The sequence below is a fragment of the Melozone crissalis genome, unplaced genomic scaffold (genome assembly GCF_028551555.1).
Source record: "Melozone crissalis strain CALT ecotype California unplaced genomic scaffold, PUWL_Pcris_2 ptg000061l_1, whole genome shotgun sequence".
NCBI classification, from domain to species: Eukaryota; Metazoa; Chordata; class Aves; order Passeriformes; family Passerellidae; genus Melozone; species Melozone crissalis.
In genome coordinates, this window is record NW_026535839.1 from 10610930 (window position 1) to 10634400 (window position 23471).

A 23471-nucleotide genomic window follows, 5' to 3' on the forward strand; every position below is an offset into this window, starting at 1 on the left:
GTACTCATAAGTAATTGAGTAATTGGCAACTTCAGTTCTCATGAAGAATGAGGTTTGTTAGGTTGGGTTTCAGTTTTTTTTTTTTTTTTACTGACATTGATGGTTGATTGTCCCATATACTATATGATTCCTGAATACTCTGTGTCAGGCAGCAAACAAACAACTTAAAAATGTCATAAAAATAGTTATCTGGGGCAGAGTACAAAGAGAAGCACTGAATGGAAAGGGAGCTGCACCCCTGACAGCTGGCTTGGCAGAGAGGAGATGTGAAGGTGCTTTGCAAAGAGCTGGATGGCTTGTTGCCAGGGAAAGTTTTGATGTTTGCCTTTCAATATTGAATTTAAATAAACCTTAGTACAGTCTGTAGAGGCCCTGGTCCAGCTAAGAACCCCAGTGACCTGAAGGCTCTGCAGCAGTGTCAGTGCTGGGCAGTGCAGAGGTGCAGGGACCCAGGAGGGATGCACTCCCCTCCTCAGCTCACTGCCCGGCCCATTTTCAGTCTCTCCACATGAATGTGCCCTAGCCAGGCCCTCTGTGGCCATCTCACCCTACAAAGCCCCTAGGCCATGGCTGGGTGGAGGCATTTGGGCACAATGCCAGGCAGGGAAGGATCTGATACCACAAGCATGCATTGCCCTGGCTGCTGAGGGCTGGCTCTGCTGTCCCCACAGCAGGTCACTGCCACACAAGGACACACATGTAGGCAGATTCCTGCCAGTTGCTCTCCATGACCGTTTACACCCTGCCCTGGGCTGCACCTGGAGGGTCACTGTGTGACACTGGTGACAGGGATACAGGGACAGTGATGAAGGGAGAGCCTGGCTGCTCTCCTGCTGCACACACAAACTGCAGAGGCCTGATTCCTGCTGGCAGGGTAGGATGGATGATCCCAACTCCCACCACTGCTGGACTGGGCCATGAGGGGCCCTTCACCTTATGCCCATGCCGGGGCACATGGCTGTTGGCACAGAAATTACTGTCCTGCTATATTATCAGAAAAAGTGGTTGGTTTACAAGCAAATCCCCGCTTGGCATGACCAGATGGCATCCTGGGGCCAGGGTGGGGTCCTGTCCTCCCTGCATGGCTCCCTGACCACCATACACCCACCTCCAGCCCTGCCTGGAGCACAGCTTGTGGAGCCCACTCAGGCTGGGATGCCCCACAATATTCCAGGCCTGCCAGGGCAAGGAGTGCTCCTGAGCATCTGCCCCTTCCATCACTCCCACACCCACCCTGCCTTTCCCAGGCACCAGCACAAATATTTGTGCACCAGTCCAGGGGTACTGATCCAGCTGCAAACCTTTCTGGGTTCATTGTTGCCGTTTCTTTTGGCAGCAGCACCAGAATAAATGGTTTCTGAATAACACTCTGAGGATCCTGCCAGCCAGTTGCATTCAGGCAAGCATGGGAGTGCTTCATCCAAAGTCACACAGAAAACTAAACAAGCTCATTACAGAAAATCTTCCATAATTCTTAGGACATGACACAGTGGCATGCCCAGAGTTAATCCTGCAGGGAAGAACAGGAATGTTTTAAACACCTATTCCAAGTCAAGTGTTAACCTGCCTTGTCTCTCTGACAGCTCAGACTGGACCAAAACACTTATTTGGACAAACTTCAATTTTGTGCTGCCTTCTGCAATATCAACAATTATGTAGCAAGTGTTCACAGCAGGGCTAAGCAGGCCAGACTGCAGCTGGCATTGCCTCCAGCCATGAAGATCCTGGAAATTTGGCCTGTTACTGTCTGCAGGAGGTTGTCTGTGCATTATCACACCACAGATTTTCATCTTCTGCTGCAGATGTAGAGAGACCTCACAGTTTGGGCCATATGACAGCCAAACACTGCCTTTATTATTATAAGGAGCAATTCTCTTTATGCCAATCCAACAGCTTGAAGAGCTCCAATACTTACTGACCTGCCCCTGCAGTTAAAGCAAAGCCATATGAAAAAGGAGAGGGCTGAAAGGCTCTGCCAGCTCTGTGTCAAACACATGCCCATGCAGACAGTATTACAACGGTCACACTGGAAACTGAAACGAGAAAATGACATCAAAATGAGAGCTTACAAAAAAGTAACAGTAGTGTCACTAACCATAACAAATAGAGTTGCATCCCTCTTTTAGAGTTATCTGACTGTAATTAGACCAGGTTAGTTAACAAGAAAGTGCCCTGCAAGTTCATGGGATCACAGATGGGTTGGAAGAGACACTGAAGATCACCCAGCCATCCCCCACACAGTGGGCAGAGATGCCCTTCACTAGGGCAGATTGCTCAGGGCTCCATCCAACCTGGCCCTGTAGCTGGAGTGCTTTCCTAAAGGACCCTGTCTGCACAGATGGGAAGGAGTGAGGGGGTACCAAAGGTTAAGTACACATGGAGAGAGCAGAGTTTTATCCAGACCCTGTGCACACAGAACTGTGACTGCCTGAATCCGCTCCAAGTTTTATCCCAAAACAAACCAGAAACTGAAGGCAGCTTTGAAAGTTGTTCAAGGCTTATTTGGCAACCTTGCAGTGCAGTGAGGGGCAAGAAAATAAAGAGGCAGGCCTTGTGCCAGAAACCCAAAGGAAGGCAAGTGCTCCCTAACCCTGCAGGTGGGGGACAGCAGCAGGGACACAGAGGGGCAGGAGCAGCCTGATGCAGCAGCCTTGCCCTGCACAGACCTGCCGGCTCCTGCCGTGCCCTCTGCCTGCCTGGGCCCGGTGCCAGTAGCCTCCAGTCAGAACTGAAACACACTGCCTGCAAGAGCCAGAGCTTCTCAAAATAATCTCTTCTGTGCTCAGGAGTATCACCGTGCTTTTAAAGGAACACAACTTGATGTTTCTCTCTTGCGTGGTATCAGTAAAAGCAGATGATTAGTGCAGAAAGGCTCCTGGTGTCAGGGACACTCAGTGCCCAGGTGCAGGAGGGTTTCCCAGGAGGCCCCACAGTGCCCACAGCCACCCCTGCAGCTGACCCACCACATGGCACAGCTCCAGGGGGAGGCAGGGACCCTCCACCATCCAGGAGGCTCTCTGAAACTGCTGAAAGCATCATCCTTCCCTTCTTGTCACATCTCCAACCTGCTCTGTCCCCAGCATGCCAAAGGATGGGATGCACCAGCAACAGGCACATACACAACACAGCAAGACAGAAAACACACTATGTCCAGATAGGGCATTTCATGGCTACAGACAAGGTTTTCACATTCTGTCCCTGACACCACGGTGCACCCCCATGAGCTCTCACACCCCACACAGCAGCAGGCTCATCCCATGTGGATGGAGCATGTTCATGGTTCTATGCTTGAGGAAAGTGGGACTGCACAGCATGGAATTAGAACATCGCACACTACACTGAATGCTTGCAACCTACCACTGCTGCATAGCTTTGGCAAAGGCAAGTTTTGTCACCAACTCCGGGAGATCCCTCAGGCAGGGACATACATTGCAAAGAGCCTGCACTTTAGTCTGGGTGGCTGAAAGTTAAGACACAGAAAGCATAGAAACCAGCAGGATGTCACAGAATTCCAGTCATTTAGGTTGGAAAAGCCCTCTAAGATTATCGAGTCTAACCATTCCCCCAGCACTGCCAGGCTTGCCACTAAACTGTGTCCCAAAGTGCCAAATTCACATCCAAATCCTCCATGGATGGCGACTCCACCATTCTCCTGGGCAGTCCCTTCCAGAGCTGAAACATTTTTCTGGTGAAGAAATTGTTCTTAATATCCAACCTAAACTTCCCCTGGCACACCTTGAGGTCACTTAATCTCGCTCCTCCATGTGCTACTTGGGAGGAGACAAACCTCCCCACCAGCTTCATCCTCCTTTGTAGAGTGATAAGGTCCCTTCTGAACCTCTTTTTTCTCCAGGCTGAGCTCCCCCAGCTGCTCCTTATCCAGCTTGTGCTCCACACCCTTCCTCAGCTCCACTGCTCCTCTCTAAACACACTCCAACACCTCTATGTCTTCCTTGGACTGAGGGGCCCAAAACTCAAGCCAGGATTTGAGGTCAACCACAACTAAACAGGTGTGCCATGCTCCACAGAGCTCCCGCTGTGGGAAACAAGCCCCGATCTGTAGGATCAAGAATTTGGGGCAATGAACTAAGAGGGGCAGAGTGCTCCAGGGAAGCCGCAGTGCCGGGCTCCGTCTCTGCATCCCAGTGAATCTGCCCCCTCGCAGGTAGAGCTCCTCCCCGCTGACCCCAGGGCTGCCGGGGATGTCTCCAGCCCTAGGACTGGCCCCCCGCAGCCCACGCGGGACCTGCGGGGCAGCTGCCTCCAGCGCTGGGAGCTCCAGCCGGAGCCGGGCAGGAGCTTTTCCCCGCTCGGGCTGCTGGAAACACGCGAACCACGGGAAAATGCCAAAGCCACGTGCCAGTGTCCCCCAGGAGCTGTCCCGCATCGCCCCCAAGAACGAGCCCACCCACCCACAGCCACGGCTCCCTCTGCACCGCAGGTCTGCCCCCGCTCTGCTTTGGCTTTGGCTCGGCATCCCGGAGCCCGGCCCCGCTGGAGCCCGCGGGGCCCCGGGGATGGGGGTCCCGTGTGGAGCCCCCCGGGCCCTCCCAGACGCAGCTCCCGGATCCCCCCGGCTCCTCGGAAGCGCTGTGATAATAACAATGAACCCGCCGGGACTCACCATCCGCCGGTGCCGCCGCTGCCCGCTCAGCTCATGGCCGGGGCTCTGCCCTGCCGAGCCCCGCACAGAACTGCTGACTGCAGGCCGTCCCTCCCCCTCCCATCCGCAAACGGCTGAAAGAAGTTAAGCTTGGCTAATATCGGCTTAGGCTGAATTAGCGCGGCAGCAGCGGCAGCGATGCCCGCTGTAACCCTTGAGCTTCCACACCCGGCGGTGGGAGCCGCCTCCCAGAGGAAAACCCACCCTCTCCGCTCCTGAATATTGCAGTACTTTCGCACATCTCTGTCATACTGGAGGATTTACAGGCTCGAAGAAACGCTTCTGGGTGTAAAACTGTAAAACCTTTCTGCAACTGCGCAGTTTAAAATTAGAAACTTTTTTTTTTTTTTTCCCTTCAGGAAAAGTCATCATAAAAGAAAGTTTCTGACACTGAGAAAGTCTGTACCACCAGTTCAGGTCTGCTGAAATAGAAACTTCATAGGTCGGATGTCGGCAGATATTTAAATGGGCAGATGGTGACAGGACACAGGGAATGGCTTCCCACTGACAGAGAGCAGGGTTAGATGGGATATTGGGAAGAAATTCTTCCCTGTGAGGGCGGTGAGACAGTGGAGCAGGCTGTCCTGAGAAGCTGGGGATGCCCCACCCCTGGATGTCCAAGGTCAGGTTGGACACAGCTTGGAGCAACCTAGTCTAGTGGAAGGTGTTCCTGCCCATGGCAGAGGGATTGGAACTGGATGACCTTAAAGGACCCTTCCAACCCAAAACATTCTGTGATGATCGAGTAGAATAAGTACAAATCCCCTGAATCAATAAAATAGTAAGAGTAACTATTGCCAGTAACATCATCCTTATACTGTTATATATATTAACAGAAAAAGCCCAACACCCCTGGTATTCCAGCCCAAACCAGGTTTTGTTAATTTACACTCAAAATAGCAAGACCAGAACTCTGAAATTCATTTGTCATGGTAAATTACTGACATTTACATTTGAGAGATCTGTCTGAGGTATTCTCAACTACAAGAGCATTCCTTTTAACTGGAAACCAACAGACCAACAGTGTCTGATAGCTTCCAACTCCCCTCTCCCGAGCAAAGATAACGTGGGTGTGCCACCCCTGGGCCCCCGGGAGCCTCTGCTCCATATCATCACTTCATTTACTGCTCATTTTTTACTGTTCAATTCCTGCTTAGGACTCTGGCTGTTAGGAAGGCATTTGAGGGAAGAAAGAAGCTGAATTCTAGAAGCTGAATACCTGGCATTATTAACACTGAAATTATTGTTTTCCTCTACTCCTTTTTTTTCCTGGCTGGCTCTCCAGAACTGCTTGGCAGAAAAGTGAGGAGCAGAGGGTGAGAAGCTGACTTTACTATTACCATAGTTAATAAAGTTTCTGTGTGACCTGTCCTAAATTTTACTTATGATATTGGAGTTTGTAATGGAGAATTCTCAAAGAACACTTAACACCCATGAATGAAGAGAATATTTAATGAGATTTCAGGCAAGATTGTAAAATATCTCTCCTTTGGGTCACATGGAGGATGTTCTGCAATCAGGCTTAATTCATCAAAGTGCCAGAGTGGGGCAGGGAGTACTAGACTGAATGGTCTGCAGGTGCAAATCAGCATCACAGTGCTGGCTTAATGGGACCTCAGCAATATTCACCAGCTCAGATTCCTGCCCCTTTGTTCTTTATGAGCCACAGCTTGACAGAATCTTTGTAGCCCGGAAAATATTTCAGGTGTGTGAACAGTTCTGGGCTGACTGAGTGCTTCAGTGCCAGTAGTCCACAGTCTCAGCATATCTGTCTTCATGCTGAAATGCCCTAAAGGGGAGGTGGGAATCCTGATTTCAAATGAGTATTGGATTAAAACCAACATACTGGGCTATGGAGCTCTTCTTTCAAGCTCCTGCTGGTAAGGGCTGGTCTTTCCTACCAAGATGAAGCTCACCATGGGCAATATGCCCTCAGGAAAAGTGGTGAGATTGAGTAAAACACGTTTCATGGTAGAGTCTGACCCTTTTGCCTCCTCTGTAAATACCCTGAGCAGTAATTCCCTTTCTCTTGTTTTGCTCTCATTGCAGTACATACGCACATGGACTCACTCTCTGAAACAACCACTGGAGATATCTGAGGGAGAACAAAGAGAGGAAGCTGGATGTGGGCTGCCTACCTTAAGGGAAAAACGATGCAAGCATACTCTAAGTAATAAACTGAATAAAAGCTTTCACTCTGCCCCAGAATTTTCTGCCAGGTGATTTGCAGGGCAGAGTGATGGGGACAGGGCTTTATGGGAAGACAACCTAATATTTTGGACTCACAGCCAAGAGAAAGCATTGAGTAGCAGGGATGTTCATACTAGCACAAAGGAAATTAAACTTCACCTTTTGTGCTCAGTCTAAAGCCCAGTAAGACCCACCTACCAGTAAAATCAGTGGAAAGACTTCAAAGAACTCTGGGATTTGGCTGAGACCTGACCCATCCAGGATGGGATGCAAAAAAAGATGTATCAGTAAATACAGTGCATTTAATGATCCCAGCCAAAGACAAAGTTAAAGAGTCCTGTAAAAGAGAGTAATCTATGTAATCTCTCCGTCCTTTTATACTTTATCAAAAATAATGAGAAACGCAGATTAAGATTGAATTTTAAACATTGCTGCTTTTAGCCAGGAGAATACAGGATAGCACATGATGTAATGGTTTTAAACTAAAAGATGGCCAATCCAGACTAGATATAAGGGATGAATTTTTTATAAGGAAGGTGGTGACACACTGGCACAGGTTGTCCAGAGCAGCTATGGATGCCTCAGCCCTGAAAATATTCAAGGTGGGGTTGGACAGGGCTTGGTACAACCTGGTCTAGTTGAAGATATCTGCTCATTGTAGGGGGGTTAAACTACTAGTTTACTACTAGATGAACTTTAAAGGCCCTTTCCAACACAAACTATTCTATGACTTTACACAGAGTCATCAGAGCAGCTAAGTGAGGCTGTACCACCAGGAAACCACACAGAGCTGAGATAGCCTGGGAGCTTCCATTGCTCTGTGGAAGAGTTCCACTTCAAAATTCTGAGCATAACTCAAAAAACCCCAGTTGCTGCTATGGTTTCCAGGGCGTTCCCATAAACCAGAGCGACAGTTTCAGTTACAGAACAGAAATCTACCAACAGTATCTCTACATTCCTGAAGGCCCATCCATGGAAAATTGTGCCTCAAGTAGAAATAAAAAACCACCACTAATTCAAATAATGTGTAAGAAAGGGGAACTTTACTGCTTTGTGTGTCTTTTTAGTGGTCTCCTTTTCTATATCTTCTGGTCAGGTATTATGATTTTATGTTTATACAGCCTATATTTTTGACCATTTCCAAAAAGCAGCAGGAAGGAAGCATACAGCACAAACAGAGGATTAATTGAATAATTAGGAACATTAATATTATGTTACTGGGCAAGTGTTTCTGCCTCCTCTCCCTCTAACCCTCAATTTCCTTACACCACAGGGATGCCAGCTGATGGCAAGGTAACAAAAATAAACCCAGGATGATGAATTTATTGCTTATGCATCTCTTCCCAGCTGTCATCCTCAGAACATTTTACAGGCACCCAGAAGCTCAGTCTCCACCCTGCAGCTGAGCGTGGTAGGTGCAGCACACAGTGAGGTGCAGGGGCCATGTCCTGGCCCAGTCCAAGGGGGTCTCTCCTGCACCCTGGCATGTCAGCAGGGCTGGCATCCACCAGCCAGAGACCCCAGCCACATCCCACACCCAGCTTCTGTTCCCCTGGCAGCAAGGGCCTGGCACTGTGCCGGAAAATGAGGGAAAAGGGGGGATTTGGCATCATCTCATGGAGGGTTTTTGAGAAATCTGTGGTTGGGCTGTGATTTGAGATGTCCTTAAATAGTCCAAATTTAATACTTCACTGAAGTATTTTTTTCTCCTGACACTAATAACAAGCAGTTACATTGTTTGAATGATTTTTAAACATACGGTTTATGTTTCAGGATCTTTGTTGTTGCTTCAGAGTTTCTTATTTATTTCGTTAACTAAACCAACAATTAGGTTATTTCTATTTTTGTTTCTAAAAAGTTCCCTTTGCTGATGCCACATCCTCAAGCACCCTGCACCTTTCTGTCCCTGACTCTGCTGTAACTTGCTTTTGCTCTCCTGTTTTCACAAGTACTTTCAAATCACCCTGAAGACATTTCTATCCGTGCTAAATTTTGCAAACTCTCTGCAAGTCAGTCTGTGGCTGTATTCACAGAAGTGAATTTTCAGTTCAAATGTACATGGCACATTTTTGCTGACTTTTGTCAGGGCTTTCCCTGTCTCCAGCCTCCTTCCCCATACCTGCTGCAAAAACAGCCTTAAAATCTCTTTTTCTGAATATTTTACGCCTCCAAGATGCTGGAACCAGGTTCCAAAGGGTTAAGATGGAGGAGGCCCCCAGACGGCTCATTCTGCGGTCTCAATGACACAGAGCTTTTGCCTTTTCAAATATATTTAACCAAATAAAGTGAATAGAGGATATGCAAATGCCTTTCCCGAAAGGAAACACAGCCCTGAATTGTTGTTGGCAGGTCAGAGCATCACACCACCCTCAGCAGCCTCTCAGCTGCGGGAGATTGGGCTGGAGGAGGTGGCGGCACAAAAAGACCCTTTTCAGGCAGAAAAAAAAGCAGGACTCGGCTATTCCAAGGAGACAGAGGGAGGAGGTCACTGGGGATGGCTCCCCCAGCATCTCAAAGCCCTGTTCCCTGTGAGGATGGAGAGGCCCTGACACAGGTTGCCCAGAGAAGCAGGGGCTGCCCCATCCCTGGCAGTGTCCAAGGCCAGGTGGGATGGCACTTGGAGCAGCCTGGGTTAGTGGCAGTATCCCTGTCCTGTAGCAACACAAGTGGGTGTGCAAGGGAGACCTACAGCGAACAAAGGTTCAGGAGATGTCAGAATGCTGGCACAACTTGGGTGACCTTTTACAAGCTGGTGCTCACAGGCCAGCCACAAGCTGCTCTCAGCTCCAAGGAGCTATTTGAACATTTGGCTGAAGAAAAGATAATTCTGAATGAGATTGCCTGGAGTTATGGAGAAGGGTTTTACCTAAAACTGAGCTGTATTGGTATCTTGGTTTGAAAGACAGGTGTCTGCCAAGGAAGGCAGGAATCTTTCCTGGAATTCAAAATATGACTGCCTTCCCCCCAAATTATTATAACTTTGAAGTCAAGGGGCTTTCAGGCAAGGGTATGGGAAAGCAATAACAGCTCTTTGCTGGTGTGTGTGTGTGAGAAGGCAAACCAAGGGCAGCAGCAGCAGCCCCAGCCAAGAGCAGGAGCCGAGCGCGGCCTCCCCTGGGCCCAGGGCTGTACCCGCGCTGCAGTTCCAGGCACGGCCAGCAGGGGCGCTGCTGGCTCCCGGCTGGGCAGGGGCACTGCAGTGATTCCCCCACGCCCGCAGGGGGCGCTGTGGCGCGGGCTCGGCCCCGCTGTGCCCAGGGGTGACGGTGGAGACTGGGAAAAGGGGCATCCCTGGCAACTCCCCAGGGGCAGCCAGGTCCGGTGCCCTCCTGATGGCAAAATGCCAACATGATATTTTATGAAAAATCCCTTAGCCAGGATTTTTTCTCCTGGGTAGCTTCAGCTTCTCCCTGTTTTGTTGCTTTAGATAGTGATTTGGAGAATTGTTTATCCCAGCACGTGAATTGTTTTTACTTAATGACCAATCCTAGTCCAGCTGTGTCGGACTCTCTGGTCAGTCACGGGTTTTTATTACTCATTCTTGTCTAGCCTTCAGATGTATCCTTTCTTCTATTCTTTAGTATAGTTTTAGTATAGCATTATATAATATCATATCATATCATATCATATCATATCATATCATAAAATAATAAATCAGCCTTCTGAGAACTTGGAGTCAAATTCTCATCTCTCACCTCGTCCTGGGGGCCCTCACAGCACCACAACAGCGGAACCTTGGAGCGGCACTGGAACGGCAGAGCCCAGCAAACTGCACTGGCAAACAAAGTGCAGCACTAAACCCTGAACAGTGGCAGAGGCAGAACAGCAGGGGGTCCTGGCAGGCACTGGGTGTCTGGCTAAAGTGTGGCAAAAACTCCAAAATAATAGCAAAAAAATGGCCAGGGCCGTGCAGCAGCAGCTGGGCTCCCACAAACAGCCAGGAGAGGCTCCCTCAGAGGGGCTCAGGGCCCTGGGTTTTTCCCTGGCGCACCCCAGTAGATGGTGAGGGCTTTTTTCCAGTGAGGTCAGGGGTTGATAAGGTGTAACAGTGCTCTTACAAGCAAAGGCTCAGCCATGGTAGGAAAAGCATTAAAAGACTGAATTGTTGGAAACAACATAACTTTTAAATTTTTATTTTATCGCTCTAATTACGTTTGACTTGACTTTGCCTCGGAGAAAGGGATTTTCTTTGGGATTTTTAGGAGATGTAATATCACTCTAAGGAGATGGGTTTAACATACCAACAGACTGGGAGCAGCCCAAAGATACCCAGAAAGATAAAATGCCATCAATGGAACATCAGCGGCCACTTACAAATATCTACCTTCACAGGAATATCTACCACCCTGACAGGAACATCTACCACCCTCTGCTCCGGAAAGGACTGATAAGAAAATCGAAGAATTGAGATTTAATCTATATCAGAAGCAAAGAAATTTGGATCCAATGGAAAACTGAACACTAGGGGTTGCTCAACTCTTGACCAATGTACTTTGAAGCAGTGCACCTCTATGGGTTTTGACTGTATAAAGTTTGGGGAGAAATCCTGCAAAACACGTGTCATGGAATGATTCTCTCTGCACATCTGGGCGATGTGTGGATGAGATTATTTCTGTGGTACATCCTGGCCAGATCAACATCCTGGCCAGAATAAATTCCCTCCTCCTCCCCCCATCCGTATATTTTGTTCTCTTAAGTACCAGTTCTTATCATCTCTTGGGCATCGAATGGGACAAAATTCTCTGAGAGAAAGAAAAAAAAAGGAAAAAATCCCAATCTCCAACTTATAACTGGAGACACTAAATAAAGTATATTTAACATCTCAAAAGAGGTTCTAATATATTTGTCTTTTTTTGTCCATCATTGCAAAGAATCTTACTACAAACTAAATAATATCCTCTCCACTTCTTATTACTAAGTACTGTTTTCTGCAGAAAAGACATTAAGTCTGCATCATTCCTGCCTTCTGTAATTTGACTGCTTAGATCACCTCCAACAGATTTCAATCAACAGCAGAATGATTGACTGTTTCCTAGATAATTTTTCAGAGGAAAAAAAAAAGTTAAATCAGTTTAGCAATCTGCGTGCTTGTTCCTGTGCCGAACAGCTCATACTTGCCCTTGGAGATGGGGGAAAAAATAAAAAGAATGCCAACTTAGCAAATGTCTCAGTGCTTTGCCTGCTGTAACTTTTGGCTGGGGCCATCTAGCAGCGAGTGGGACACCCCAGCGGTCGCAGTGATGTCAGTGTGGCTCCTGAAGCTGCTTTTAGGCATTCCATAGCCCTTGGAAAGGAATTGCTTGTTGCTCTGGAGGCAAAGAGGAGCAGGGCTGTGGCCCTTACCATGTGCAGGCCTTCCCTGAGGAGGCTGTTCCTGAGCCCTGTCCCTCCCTGGGCACCATCACTGGCCCACAGGGGTGGGCACAGCCCAGGGGCTGCTCTGCCTTGTGCACGGGGACAGCTCAGCCCCAATTTCCTAAGGGGTGGGAGAAGGAAAGGTCATTTCAGCCAGCCCCTGTGATTCTCAGCCATGAACAAGCACAGTGGCTTGACCAGGAGAGGCAATTTTCCATCCAACAGCAGGTCAAGCAACAGCCCAAAGTGAGCCGTGGTGCCTTCTGCACCCATCCATGCACTGCCTGTGCTCTCAGCAGGGAAAACATCCTTTCCAAAGGCAAAAGATGCCAGGCTGAAGAGGGGGCACAGCCCCAGGAGCAGACAGGACAGGGCAGAGATCTGTCACGTAGGCAAGTGTCCCAGAGAAAAACAAATAGCAAGGCTATTGTTAGCAAGTCTCAACATCATGTTGGTATCCAAATAAGCAGGATCTGGATTAGTCGTATGCAAATTTGAGAGGAAACTTGCAAGATTTTCTAGTAGTTTCTAGAACTTTCCCAAATGAAAATATGTTCACAGCAAGGAGAGTCACACTTATGTGGAAGGATCAGCTTACGTGACGCCACGTACCAAGTCCCTGCCACCTCAGCACTTCTGCTTCTTGACCCAAAGTTGTACCTTAATAGTTACAGAATCATTATGGTTGGAAAAGCCCTCAAAGATCATTGAGTCCAATGGCTAATCCAGGACTGCTAAACCCACTACTAAATTAAATCTCCTAGCACCACATCTACATATTTTTTGAACACTTTCAGGGATGACAACTCCAGTACTTCCCTGGGCAACCTGTTGTGATGTCTGACCACACCTTCCATTAAGAAATTTTTCCTAATATCTAATTCAAACCTCCTCTGGCAGAACAAAAAGTCCCATTGCAGTGACTGATCTGGCTGACAGCTTTGGTGTGGCTGTCATTCCTCTGTGGTCAAAACACAAACTCAGTTGGCCAGGGGAAGCATCCAAGTGTCTGTTCCCAGGTGCAGGACTGATGCTCCCCTCCTTGCCATCATCAAACCCCTCACCAGTGAAAGCAGGGAGGGGTCTCTTAGAATCTGGCCACTAAAAGATGGATTTACACATGTAACCCTTCACCTCTGCCACAGGCAACAGTGGGCAAAAGACCCTCTGCTGAGGTGGTTTTTCCAAATAACCCAGCATTTGGAATTTCTGCTCCTGGGCCAAGTGACACACTTGGCCACAGAGGGAAAAGTCACCTAAAAACCCCCAGGTGCCTTTGGAGCTGTTACTCTCAAAGAGGTCAACTCATCCAGTGCGGATTTTGCAGCATGACTACACAGTGCTTAGTGGAAACTCCTCACTGCAGTTCACATGCGGTGTCTCTGAGATTTTATCTACACAACCAAAGCCACTTTGTTGAGCAAATGGAAATGTGAGCTGTGCTCTTGCAAAACCATGGCACACAGGTCTGAATAAAAAGGCTTTTCTTCCCTGAGCTGGGGCTTTCCTAGAGAAACCATGATTTCCATTGAATGACACACTTTTTTTTGACAAGTGACATTTTCTTCCTGTGGCGTGGAAGATAATGACTTGGACAGGTTAGTTGGATTTAGCTTCTTTCCATGTTTATGGGATTAGAATATCCCACACAACACAGAAGACAGAAAAACCCCGTGTGGCTGATTAATCCGGGGGTTGTGGGGGAATCACCATGGGGTCTTGCCAAAACCTTGCTGTGGACTCAGCCCAGGACAAGAAGGGGCTGCATTTTCAGCCATACTTTTCTGAAGATTCTGCTACACACTGTAGCTGAAGCAGCTGCATCACTGCTTGCAAAAGCCCCAGCAGTGAGTAAAGGATGCTGAAGTGTGGCTGCAGCAAGGAGCTGGGGACCACCAGCTCGCAGGTGCTGAACTACCCCTGTGGCTTTGGCACTCTTTCCTGACTAAAATCCCCACTGATCCCAGTGTCTTACTTTCTCATCACCAGCTACCATGTTTTCCATAGTGCAGTCTCTGGTAGGATGGTAAAATATTTATAATTTTGCCTATGTACAGAGTGTAGGAAGAAGCAAAATGAGGCAAAGCCCCTGGTCTGCTTCCTCACCCACCTTCCCCAGTTCACCTTGGAGGCTCTGTGGCAATGTTTATGGTGCAAGGAGGCTTTGACACAGCAAATGACTGGTCATCAGTCCTGATGGCACACCACAATAAATCCAAGCCTAGCAGAACATTTCCCTGTATCATGCTCACAGAATCATCACTCAGTTCCTTGAAGTCTCCAAAAAGGATTTGCAAAGACTCTGAATCAGCATATCTTGGAATAAAAGCTCCTGGAGAGCCAATCATGGCTCACAGCAAAATGCAGGAGAGTGTGGAAAGGAGTGTGAGGATCCCTGCTGGGGATTCAAGGATTTTACATGTATATTTCAAGCATATTTATATATTTATGTCCACATGCTCTCTAATACACCTTTCTCCACTCTGTTTGAGTGGTTTCACAGGGTAAGAGGGTATCTGGGTTCCCAAGCTCATAAACCCTCCTGCACAGTGGGAGAAGAGGTGAGAAAATGGAGCAGTTTGGACCACCAGTGCCTTCTCCAGAGGGGACAGGACTGGTGAGCTGCAGGAGCAGAGGTCTGCACTGTGTGCACTGTCCCTCCTCTGAGCTGTCCCTGCTCCCGGCACCCAGAGCCCTGCAGGGACAACAGCAGGGACAGATGGGTCCCCAGTGCCAAGGACCTGCAGGGCTTTGGCTTCACACAGTAGCACAAGAGACAGAAATAGCAGTGAAGGAAAAAACCTCATTACTTGTATTGGCCCATCCCCAAAGAACGTATGCAGAGCACTTAAAAATAAAAGAACAAATTAACAGATTTTTTTTTCATGTTGATTTCTGATCAGAAAGAGGGTGAGTTTCTTTATTTGGGTCTATATGAAGAAATAATGTAGCAAAGTTAAGAACAAAGCCATGGGAAAAGAGCTGCCCTGGATGCCTGTGAACCCACCAAAGGATAACTGCCTGCATCACGTTACCCACCATCCCTTTCCATCTCACCCAGACTTGCCTCCAGTTACCTTCAAGATATCCAGGTGCTGACTGCAACTGTGCAGTGATGAAGGAAGAACAAGGTAATTCTCTCAAAGTGCTCTCAGAAATGTACTCACAATGAAACATTTAAACCCTCTGGTGATCTGCAGTGTTTGGTGACATCAAAAGGGCAATTATACCCTTATTGATGTAATGTTGTACTTTTTTTCTGGCTCACTCCCAAGTCAGCTTTCTTATTTCTGAGGGTATCCAGTTAATTCCATTTACCATCTCTTTTCAAAGCTTCTCTCCTATTTTTATTACTTGAATGTAATTGTAATATCCACAGTTCTATTGTGGAGGCAAGAATCAAATAAACATCCAGATTAGTCAGGAGCAGCAGAGATAAATTGCTATGTCCTATCTTGTCCTGTGAGGGAGCAGAGAAATGTTTCTAATCTTTCCTTTTGATAGTATCTAGCAAATGTTCAAATGGAGCAGTAATAGAGTGATGGAGAATAAAAGCAACTAAATATACCTCAGCCAACACCATGAGCTTTGCCTCTGGTGCAGCACCTGGCACTCCACAGGCTGGGCTGAGCAGCCTTGAGCATCTCCTCCGTACACAAAGCATTACCAAGGACTCCTGTGTCACGGCACGAGAGCCAGGATCAGGAGTGGGATTGTACAAATCCACTGTAACCTCAGATGAACCCCCCAGCCCTTTGCAAATGTGCACTGAGAAATGTTTGGAGATGCACTGGTGCTGGTGGGAAGGGACACTGTGATGACAGATTTCCCTTTTTGTGCCTCCACACGTGAGTGCAGGTGCCTGCCTGGCCTCCAGCTGCTGCCAGGAGGCAAAAGAACAAAGACTTCCTTTCTGAAAGGCAGGGCTGATAGGGCAGGCAAGAGACTCATGGCTGCAGCCACATGAAAGAGAAGAGCAGAGGAGTAAAAGCAGGAAATCCCAGAGTTTCAAGAGGTAAGGTGAATTCTTGGACAATTTCAACCAAACCAGCAATGTTCAAGTCCCTAGGGGAATTTGCCCTACACATTAGGTTTGTGTTTTGTTTACCATACCACTCTGCATCCATCAGAGCATCCAAGACTGCACAGTAGGAAACAATTGCCTTTGTCTTTCACTGACTTCTACTATTATTTCATTGAGATGAACATTATAGACCTGTTCTCAACTTGTTAAGACTTTCCTAATGGCACCAGAAATTATCTGAATTAAAGAACAATGCTTCACTGGGCTGTGATGGCCAAGGAGCCCCTTGTTCAGTAAATCAGCACAGCCACTCCTTTGCAAGATGACTGATGGGATGGGGCCATCAGAAAGCCAGAACCAGACATGAGAGCACCAGCTGCTGCTCCAGGGCTGAGCAGGTGCCACACTGCCAGGTCAGGCAGAGCCATTGGCTCTCTGGTGGGATCCATCCCTCAGAGATATCTCAATGCCACTGCAAAAGGCTATAACAGCGCACTTCTCTTCTGAGGGCACCTATTCTGCAGACAAACGTTGGGCTAAAGTCATGTCCACAGTAAAATAAAGAGAGCACAGCATTAAGTGAGGCCCCAAGACACACACACTTTGGGATAGCCAGATGCACAAGAGAGAAGAGTTGGGACACAGCAGAAATACTGAGATGTGAAGCACAGAAATCAATACCTCAGGGCCCATGTGGAGGACTGAGGGTAGGAGGAGACCTGTTCCCGGTGGGTTCTGTTCTCCTGTTGTTGTCATAAACAAGCCTGGTGCAACAGTAATGTGGCTCAGAGCAGTCCCTGGGGCCTTGGGGCCCAAAACACAGGAAACAAACACTGGCCCACAGCTTCCCAGCCAAGTCCTCCTTTCTGTTTCACCCATGTAATTCCCTCTGGGCCATATTTCACTGCATGACTTTTGCTACAGTTCTGAAGCAGCTGATTTAAGCTGCTGATATAAGCAGCTGTAAGGCCACTGCCTTTAATGAGAGCTAACAGAGTATTTTCAGATGCAAAATTCAGGCTACCAATTTTAGGTTCCCTTTTTTTTCAGTATGAAACATTCTTTTTCATAATCAAAAATAGCAAGTAGACATGAACATAAATAATTACAATATTTTCCATTATCAACACTCCCCTCAGATCACCTACCTATTGATGCTAAGGTGTTGTCTTTTGAAATAATTTCCCCCTTTTTTTTCCTTTGTACTTCTTGGAAGTCTGCCTGTCTAGAGGGAAGCTCCTTGATACATAAAGGGGGAAATAGCACAGACATTGAACATTACCTTTCTTTCAAACAAATTCAAAGGAGTCAATTTCAAATCAGCACAGCAGATCAATTCAAGATGAACCTTTAAATACCTTACAGAAATCCTCCTGTTTCAGACTCGCAAGAATTTCCTAACGCAGACCCCCTTGGAATCGTCACTGCCTGCCCACAAAACAATGGGATCCAGCATCACCCTCTGCCCATCAGCTCTTAACGCGCACACCCCTCCAAGCGCGCCGCCCTATTTCACATACCCACTACAGACAAAGTGCCCCAACAGTTGCACCAGAGATGGACTGGTGGAACGAACCAGCAGGACAGTTTGAGAGATATTATGTAATGCCTCTCGCCGAGCTCTCTGCACCAGTGCCACAGCGGCTCATGGTGCCGGCTCCGCCGCACGCATCGCGCCGAGCATCATGCCATCCCCACGCCGAGCGCCGCTCCCGCCTGCCTCCTCCCTTCAATCAGCTTCAATACCCTTTATCCCGGAGCACGGACGGACATGGGGAGCCGGACCGCGGGCCCAGAGGCCGCTTCCGAGGGTTCAGGCCGGTCCCACCGTGCCGAGGCGGGCAGCGGGTCCCACCCGCTGCGGAGAAAGAAAGGAGCCGGGAAGCGGGGAGAGGGGCGGGGAGAAGGACAAACCCCGCAGCCGAGGCGGGCCGGGGGAGCGCTCACCCAGCAGCAGCCAGCCGGAGCCCGCCGAGCCCAGGAGCGGGGCGAGCATCCCTGCGGAGCGGCCCCCGCGCCCCGCTCCGCGCACTGCGGCGCGCACTGCGCACCCCGCCGGCCCGGCCCGGCCCGGCCCGGCCCGCTCCGCCGCGCCCCGCACGCTCCCCCGGCGGAGGGCGGCGTTTTCAGCAGCCCTCCTCCTCTCCCCATCCAGCCGAGCCCTCCAGATCCCTCCTAAAAGGGGCTATGCTGCCGGCGGTGCGCGGATGCTCATCAGAACATCCCTGCCCCCTGGGATCCATGAGCGAGGCGGAGAAACTTACTCCTTTATAGCTTTATTTTCACCTTTGGCCGGTGAAATTGCAGCTGGCCGGTGACCTGCACAACAGAGGTACTAAAGATGATCAGAGATGCTGAAACACAGCCAGCTTCATCAGCAGAGACAGCTCGGCATTGCCTGTAGACATCTCATCATCATACAGCTCGTGCCTACTTAAACCAAAAAAAATCCAAAGAAACCAAATAAATTGCAATCTCTGTGTGATACTAAATACACAGAGAGAGGGGAGAAGAGCAGATTTGTGCTCTTGACTGTTCCCTGAACAAGCTAGTTGTTAAAAAACTGATGTCCCAGCTCCATGGTACATGGAGGACTTTGCAGAAGAAGGTGTTAAAAGAGCTGCAGCAGTGGTGAGAACATATCTTGCATCCCTCTGGGAATCAGTGCCGGTGGAGTAAACAGCATGGGAGTGCCAAAGGGTAGAAGAGATGCTGTCTTTTTATTCAGCCCTTTGAGTCACTAACATGGCAGGTCTGCACAGCAGGCAAAACTGCCAGCTCCAAGCTGTGATATGCTGCTGTTTAACTCTTTGGGAACATAGGCCAACATGCACCAATACAATTCCCTGCTTGTACCAGGAATTAGCACTAGTTCAGGTATGATTACAGCTGTGAAGGACACACATTTCCTTTGCAGATAAAAGCTTTTGGTTTTATCAAAGGTGAAAATGAAGCATATGAAAATTAAGAATTTCTATTCCATGGCAAAAAATTTTTCACCATGTGGTTTCCTTCTGATTCAATATGGGAAGGATCTAAAAAAACTTCCTGTGTACAGAAGCCCAGCAGCTCATTAAACCTGATGTAATTTGTATTAGAGCCATCACTGCCCACTCCTGAAAGCTGTTATAAAATTGTCATGTCCCTTTTAGTCAAGGGCCCTTTGTCTTTCAAGACTCACAATCTCAAGACAGAAAATCATCATCAAGCACTCTAACAAGTGAGCTGGAAACCAAAGAGAACAGTATCTGCTTCCTCAGACTGCAATTCTCATAGTAAATGCCTCTAAAGCAATTGGGACTTCAGCTACACCTTCAAGTGCCATCAAATCAAATATAACAACTATAAACTAGGACTTGGCAAAATCATTTCTACTGTCATCTGTTTTGCCTGAGAGTGAGATAGATTATAGATTAAATATTGCACAATCTAATTTACTTAAGAACATTGGTAGCCTATTCCTGCAGCCTTCTCTTTCTTGAAAATGAAAAACAGTTTCTATGCCAATTTTTACCGGCCTCTCTGTGGCAATTTTTGTGTTGCAAGGCTGTTAGCATGTCTCATCTTCTGCAGGCTACCTGGATCCTACAGCTCCTGTGTCTAAGCAAGCCCAGGCTTCTCCCTGAGCCACCAGTGTCCTTAACTGAGCCTTGCTTCTGGACCCCTGAAATCTGTTAACTGGAAATTGCAATACTGAAGCTAACAGATACAACAAAACAAATTGTCCTAGAAATATTCAAGGCCAGGTGGGACAGGGCTCTGAGCAACCTGATGTAGTTGAAGATGTCCCTGGTCACAGCAGAGGAGTTGTACTAGATGAGCTTTAAAGGTCCCTTCCAACCCAAAATGTTCTATGATTCAGGATGTCTTGATCTTTGAGGAGATGAGTACTTTTAAATAATACTTCCTTAGGGAAGTTGAGGGATCAGAGGAAGCTGGCTGAAGAGTACCAGCTCCCAAAACTTCACTGAGATTGATACAAACAGATCTGTGCATGCAGTTGCACAATGAGTCCTGGAAACACCTTTTGTTCATCTACCATAGGTGTGAATATCATTGGCAAAACAAATCCCACCTGCACCTCCATGCCCTTGCTTTGGGGAGCCACAAGGTGTCTGCCTATGCTCTGCAAAGCAGAGCTTTCCTGACCTCAACATCTCCTGCAGCAGCTCCTCCAAGCCCTACACAGATTAAAAAAAGACAAGTGATTTCCTGTGTTTCACCACAAACTTCCTGCCTCTCTGCAGAGTTCTCATAAACCTTTCTCTAATTCTTGACTTTAAAACCTTTGCTAGCTTTCTACTTCTCTGTAACTACAGTCCAAGGCAAACTTGGCCAAACTGATTATCAAAAGGCCCATCTACAGTCTTCTGAAATTGTCCACACCTCAACAGCAGTTTAAGTGCTCTCACTTACTGGTATAACGCTAATGGATGTTCTGTCTTTGGAGATGTGACAGACACCTGTCATAATGATGCTGAAATTTTCCATGCTAGGAAACCACCCAGAATCTTATGATTCACAAAAGTGCTCCAAATCACTACTACACCAGAGCTGTCTCTCCTGCAGGGGACCTTCAGCCACCAAAATATTAAAGCCACCACCAGCATGACCTTCCTAATACAGCAGAGGGCGGCATCAGGAAAAAATTGGCCAAGGAATCTGAGCTTACACCTCTCTGAAGTGTGTTAAGTTTTCCAGTCCACCCCAGAAGCTGTTACTACCACAACTCTCATCTTTTCTGTTTGCATCACAGCCTAGGCTGGGTTATAGGGAACAGGCACTCCATCACCTCCCCATGAATACAAGGCAGTTCCTACTTGCTCTCACAATCAGATACAATAACATTAGCCTAGCTGGGAATAGTTTATTTCCAGTTTAATAACAGTTTATTTCTTGCTTGAATACATTTATGTGTCTATTCAGTAGTCCAATATAATCTATTTGACCCAAGTAACGCTAATATAAAAAACCTTCAGAAGTATTCCATTCTGTTAAATAGTTTAAAAAGCATATGAAATGTATTTCGAGCTGGGATTTACATGTTTTTTATTTCAAGTTTTTCAGTCTGTCTTCCTTCCCAACCAGCTGGTAAATAGTTACTATGGCAGCACCTAATGCAGAGTGACTCAGCACTCCCTCACATTCCAGTAGCAGCGCTGTCTACCCTTCTGGCTTCTTATGATTATAACCTTGTCTTCTCCTTATTGTTTCATTGCAGAATTGTGATGTTTAAAACATCATTCTTTCCTTGTGAAACTCAGCATTTATTGGTGGAATCAATGCAAGAATCTGCTAAATAAAGATCATACCTATTCAGGATGCTATTTCTGCTTTCCTTTTGTGTTGATCACAAAGATGTTTGAATTGTTTCCACAATTTCTCAGTGTTTCTTTGGAGCTTTATACTGCTAAGTGAGTTTGTCTCATATCAAACCACAACACAACCAGCTCCAAAATATCCCTGTCTGATTGTGAGTAGAAGCTCCCCTTCCCTTTGTTAATGTTGAAAGCTTCTTGCTTTCTGTTCATGTGTTTGTTTTTTTTTTTTTTTAATTTACCTTGCTCTGAAGGCTGTATTTACACCTTGGGTCTTCTCCTTTATTCTTTCTTTGGGTTTCAGTTCAACCCAGAGATGACTGGCCAACCCGTTACCATTGTTACCAAAACTCTATGAGTGTGACCACCAGCCAATTCTTTATCTACTACAGTCATCCAATTTATCAAGTCTAAGCCCACAAGTCATCAATTGGCAAGTCATCAAAATTTTAGAAGAATTTTTTTTATAACAGTGAAACTTGCAAAGTTTGTGGTTTCCCATCTCATGACTGGATTTCCCCAGAGCTAGAAGGGTGTGAACTCTCCCATCATGGAGTTTTCTGTCATTGAGGTAGTTGTTTTACTGTATTATGACATTCTGGAAGAAAGTGCCTTTAAAGTGGCTGGCCAGGGATCTCAGCTGTGTTAGTTTCTCAACTTTAATTTTCTAAAATTGAAGCTGACAGATTTATGACAAATAATATAGCAAATATATGTGGGGAGAGCTGAGGTATTTTTTCAGTACACTTTATGAACATTAACATAGTTATTTTAGACCTGGAATGCAAAAACATGTCTGAGGAAGAATAATTAATATTTTTCTCTAGCCCTGCAGGCATCTTTCCCTTTTCCTCAGCCATTCCAAGCCCTCCCCACCCTGACGCCACGCAGGAAGCTCGAGGCCCTTCCCACCGGGTGTGCCCCTGCTCGGGGGTTTGCAAAGAACAGAGAAATGAGGGATCGTGCCTGGGGCACGGCTGCTCCCCGGGGGCTCAGGCGGCACCTCCAGCACCACGGACAGCGGCAGCTCAGTAATTATCCTCTTCATTAACAAACCCTTTCCTTGCCCCATCCAATCCCTGGCGGTTCTGAGGGACTCCCTGTTGTGTTCCACATTACTCCCAACATTAGAGATAGCAACAATGATTAATGTGTTACCCTGGAAGTTGCAGTTGTTCCTTCCTTGTCTTCTGCTTCATCACCAGCCTCCTCTTCTGCCATTTTATTTTTTCCTACCTGTGGAAGAGAAGACATTTAAGTCCATTCTGCACCAGACTAATAGAACCCTTTAAGTTAATAAATGCTTTTGAGATAATCAAGCCCACCACTAAGCCATGCCCTCAAGATGTGCCACAGCTACACCTTTCAAATCCCTCCAGGGATGGTGACTCCACCACTGCCCTGGGCAGCTTCTGTCAGTGTCTGAGGAAATGTTTCCTAATAATCAATCTTAGCCTCCCTTGGTGACACTTGAGGCCATTTCCTCTTGTCCTGCTACTAGTTCTGTGGGAGAAAAGACCAACCCACCTGGCTCCAAGCTCCTTTTGGGAACTGGAGAGAGAAAAATTCCCCTCTGAGATGCCTTTTCTCCAGGCTGAGCCCCTCCAGCTGCTCCTCATACCCCCCAATGGCCATCTCATATAGAGGATTGTGGGTCTCTGCCTAAGGGCTGGGACAGCAGGTGTGCTCAGCATGGGCATGGAGTTATTTACCAGAGGGACAGCACACAGATCAGTGCTATCTGGCAGCCCAAATCCAGGTGAAGAGCAAGGACTGCCATTACAATAAATCTGTTTTGCATCTCACAGCCAAGAGAATGGTTCCAATTGCTGCTGAAAGCTACACAAACATGCTACAAGGTGCCAATTCTCCATATCTTCTTGACCTTGAAGATTTAGATAAGTGTATTGTGGCTAAATGA

The 23471-nt window shown here is 47.5% G+C and overlaps 1 protein-coding gene across 5 annotated transcripts in view; it reads right to left on the reverse strand.

Moving 5' to 3' along the window:
- Positions 1 to 18270, reverse strand: part of ACSL6 (acyl-CoA synthetase long chain family member 6) — a 54862-nt gene extending 36592 nt beyond the window's left edge. For 2 of the 5 annotated variants that reach the window (XM_054288285.1, XM_054288284.1), the window contains exon 1: positions 18180 to 18270. In XM_054288285.1, the coding sequence (XP_054144260.1) occupies positions 18180 to 18228 (49 nt within the window). In that variant the 5' untranslated portion in view covers positions 18229 to 18270. Of the gene's footprint in view, positions 1 to 4624; positions 4756 to 17590; positions 17661 to 17978; positions 18043 to 18179 lie in introns of those variants that run through there. The other 3 variants (XM_054288289.1, XM_054288288.1, XM_054288286.1) reach the window with 3 other exon arrangements.
- Between the last annotated feature and the right edge of the window lie 5201 nt (positions 18271 to 23471).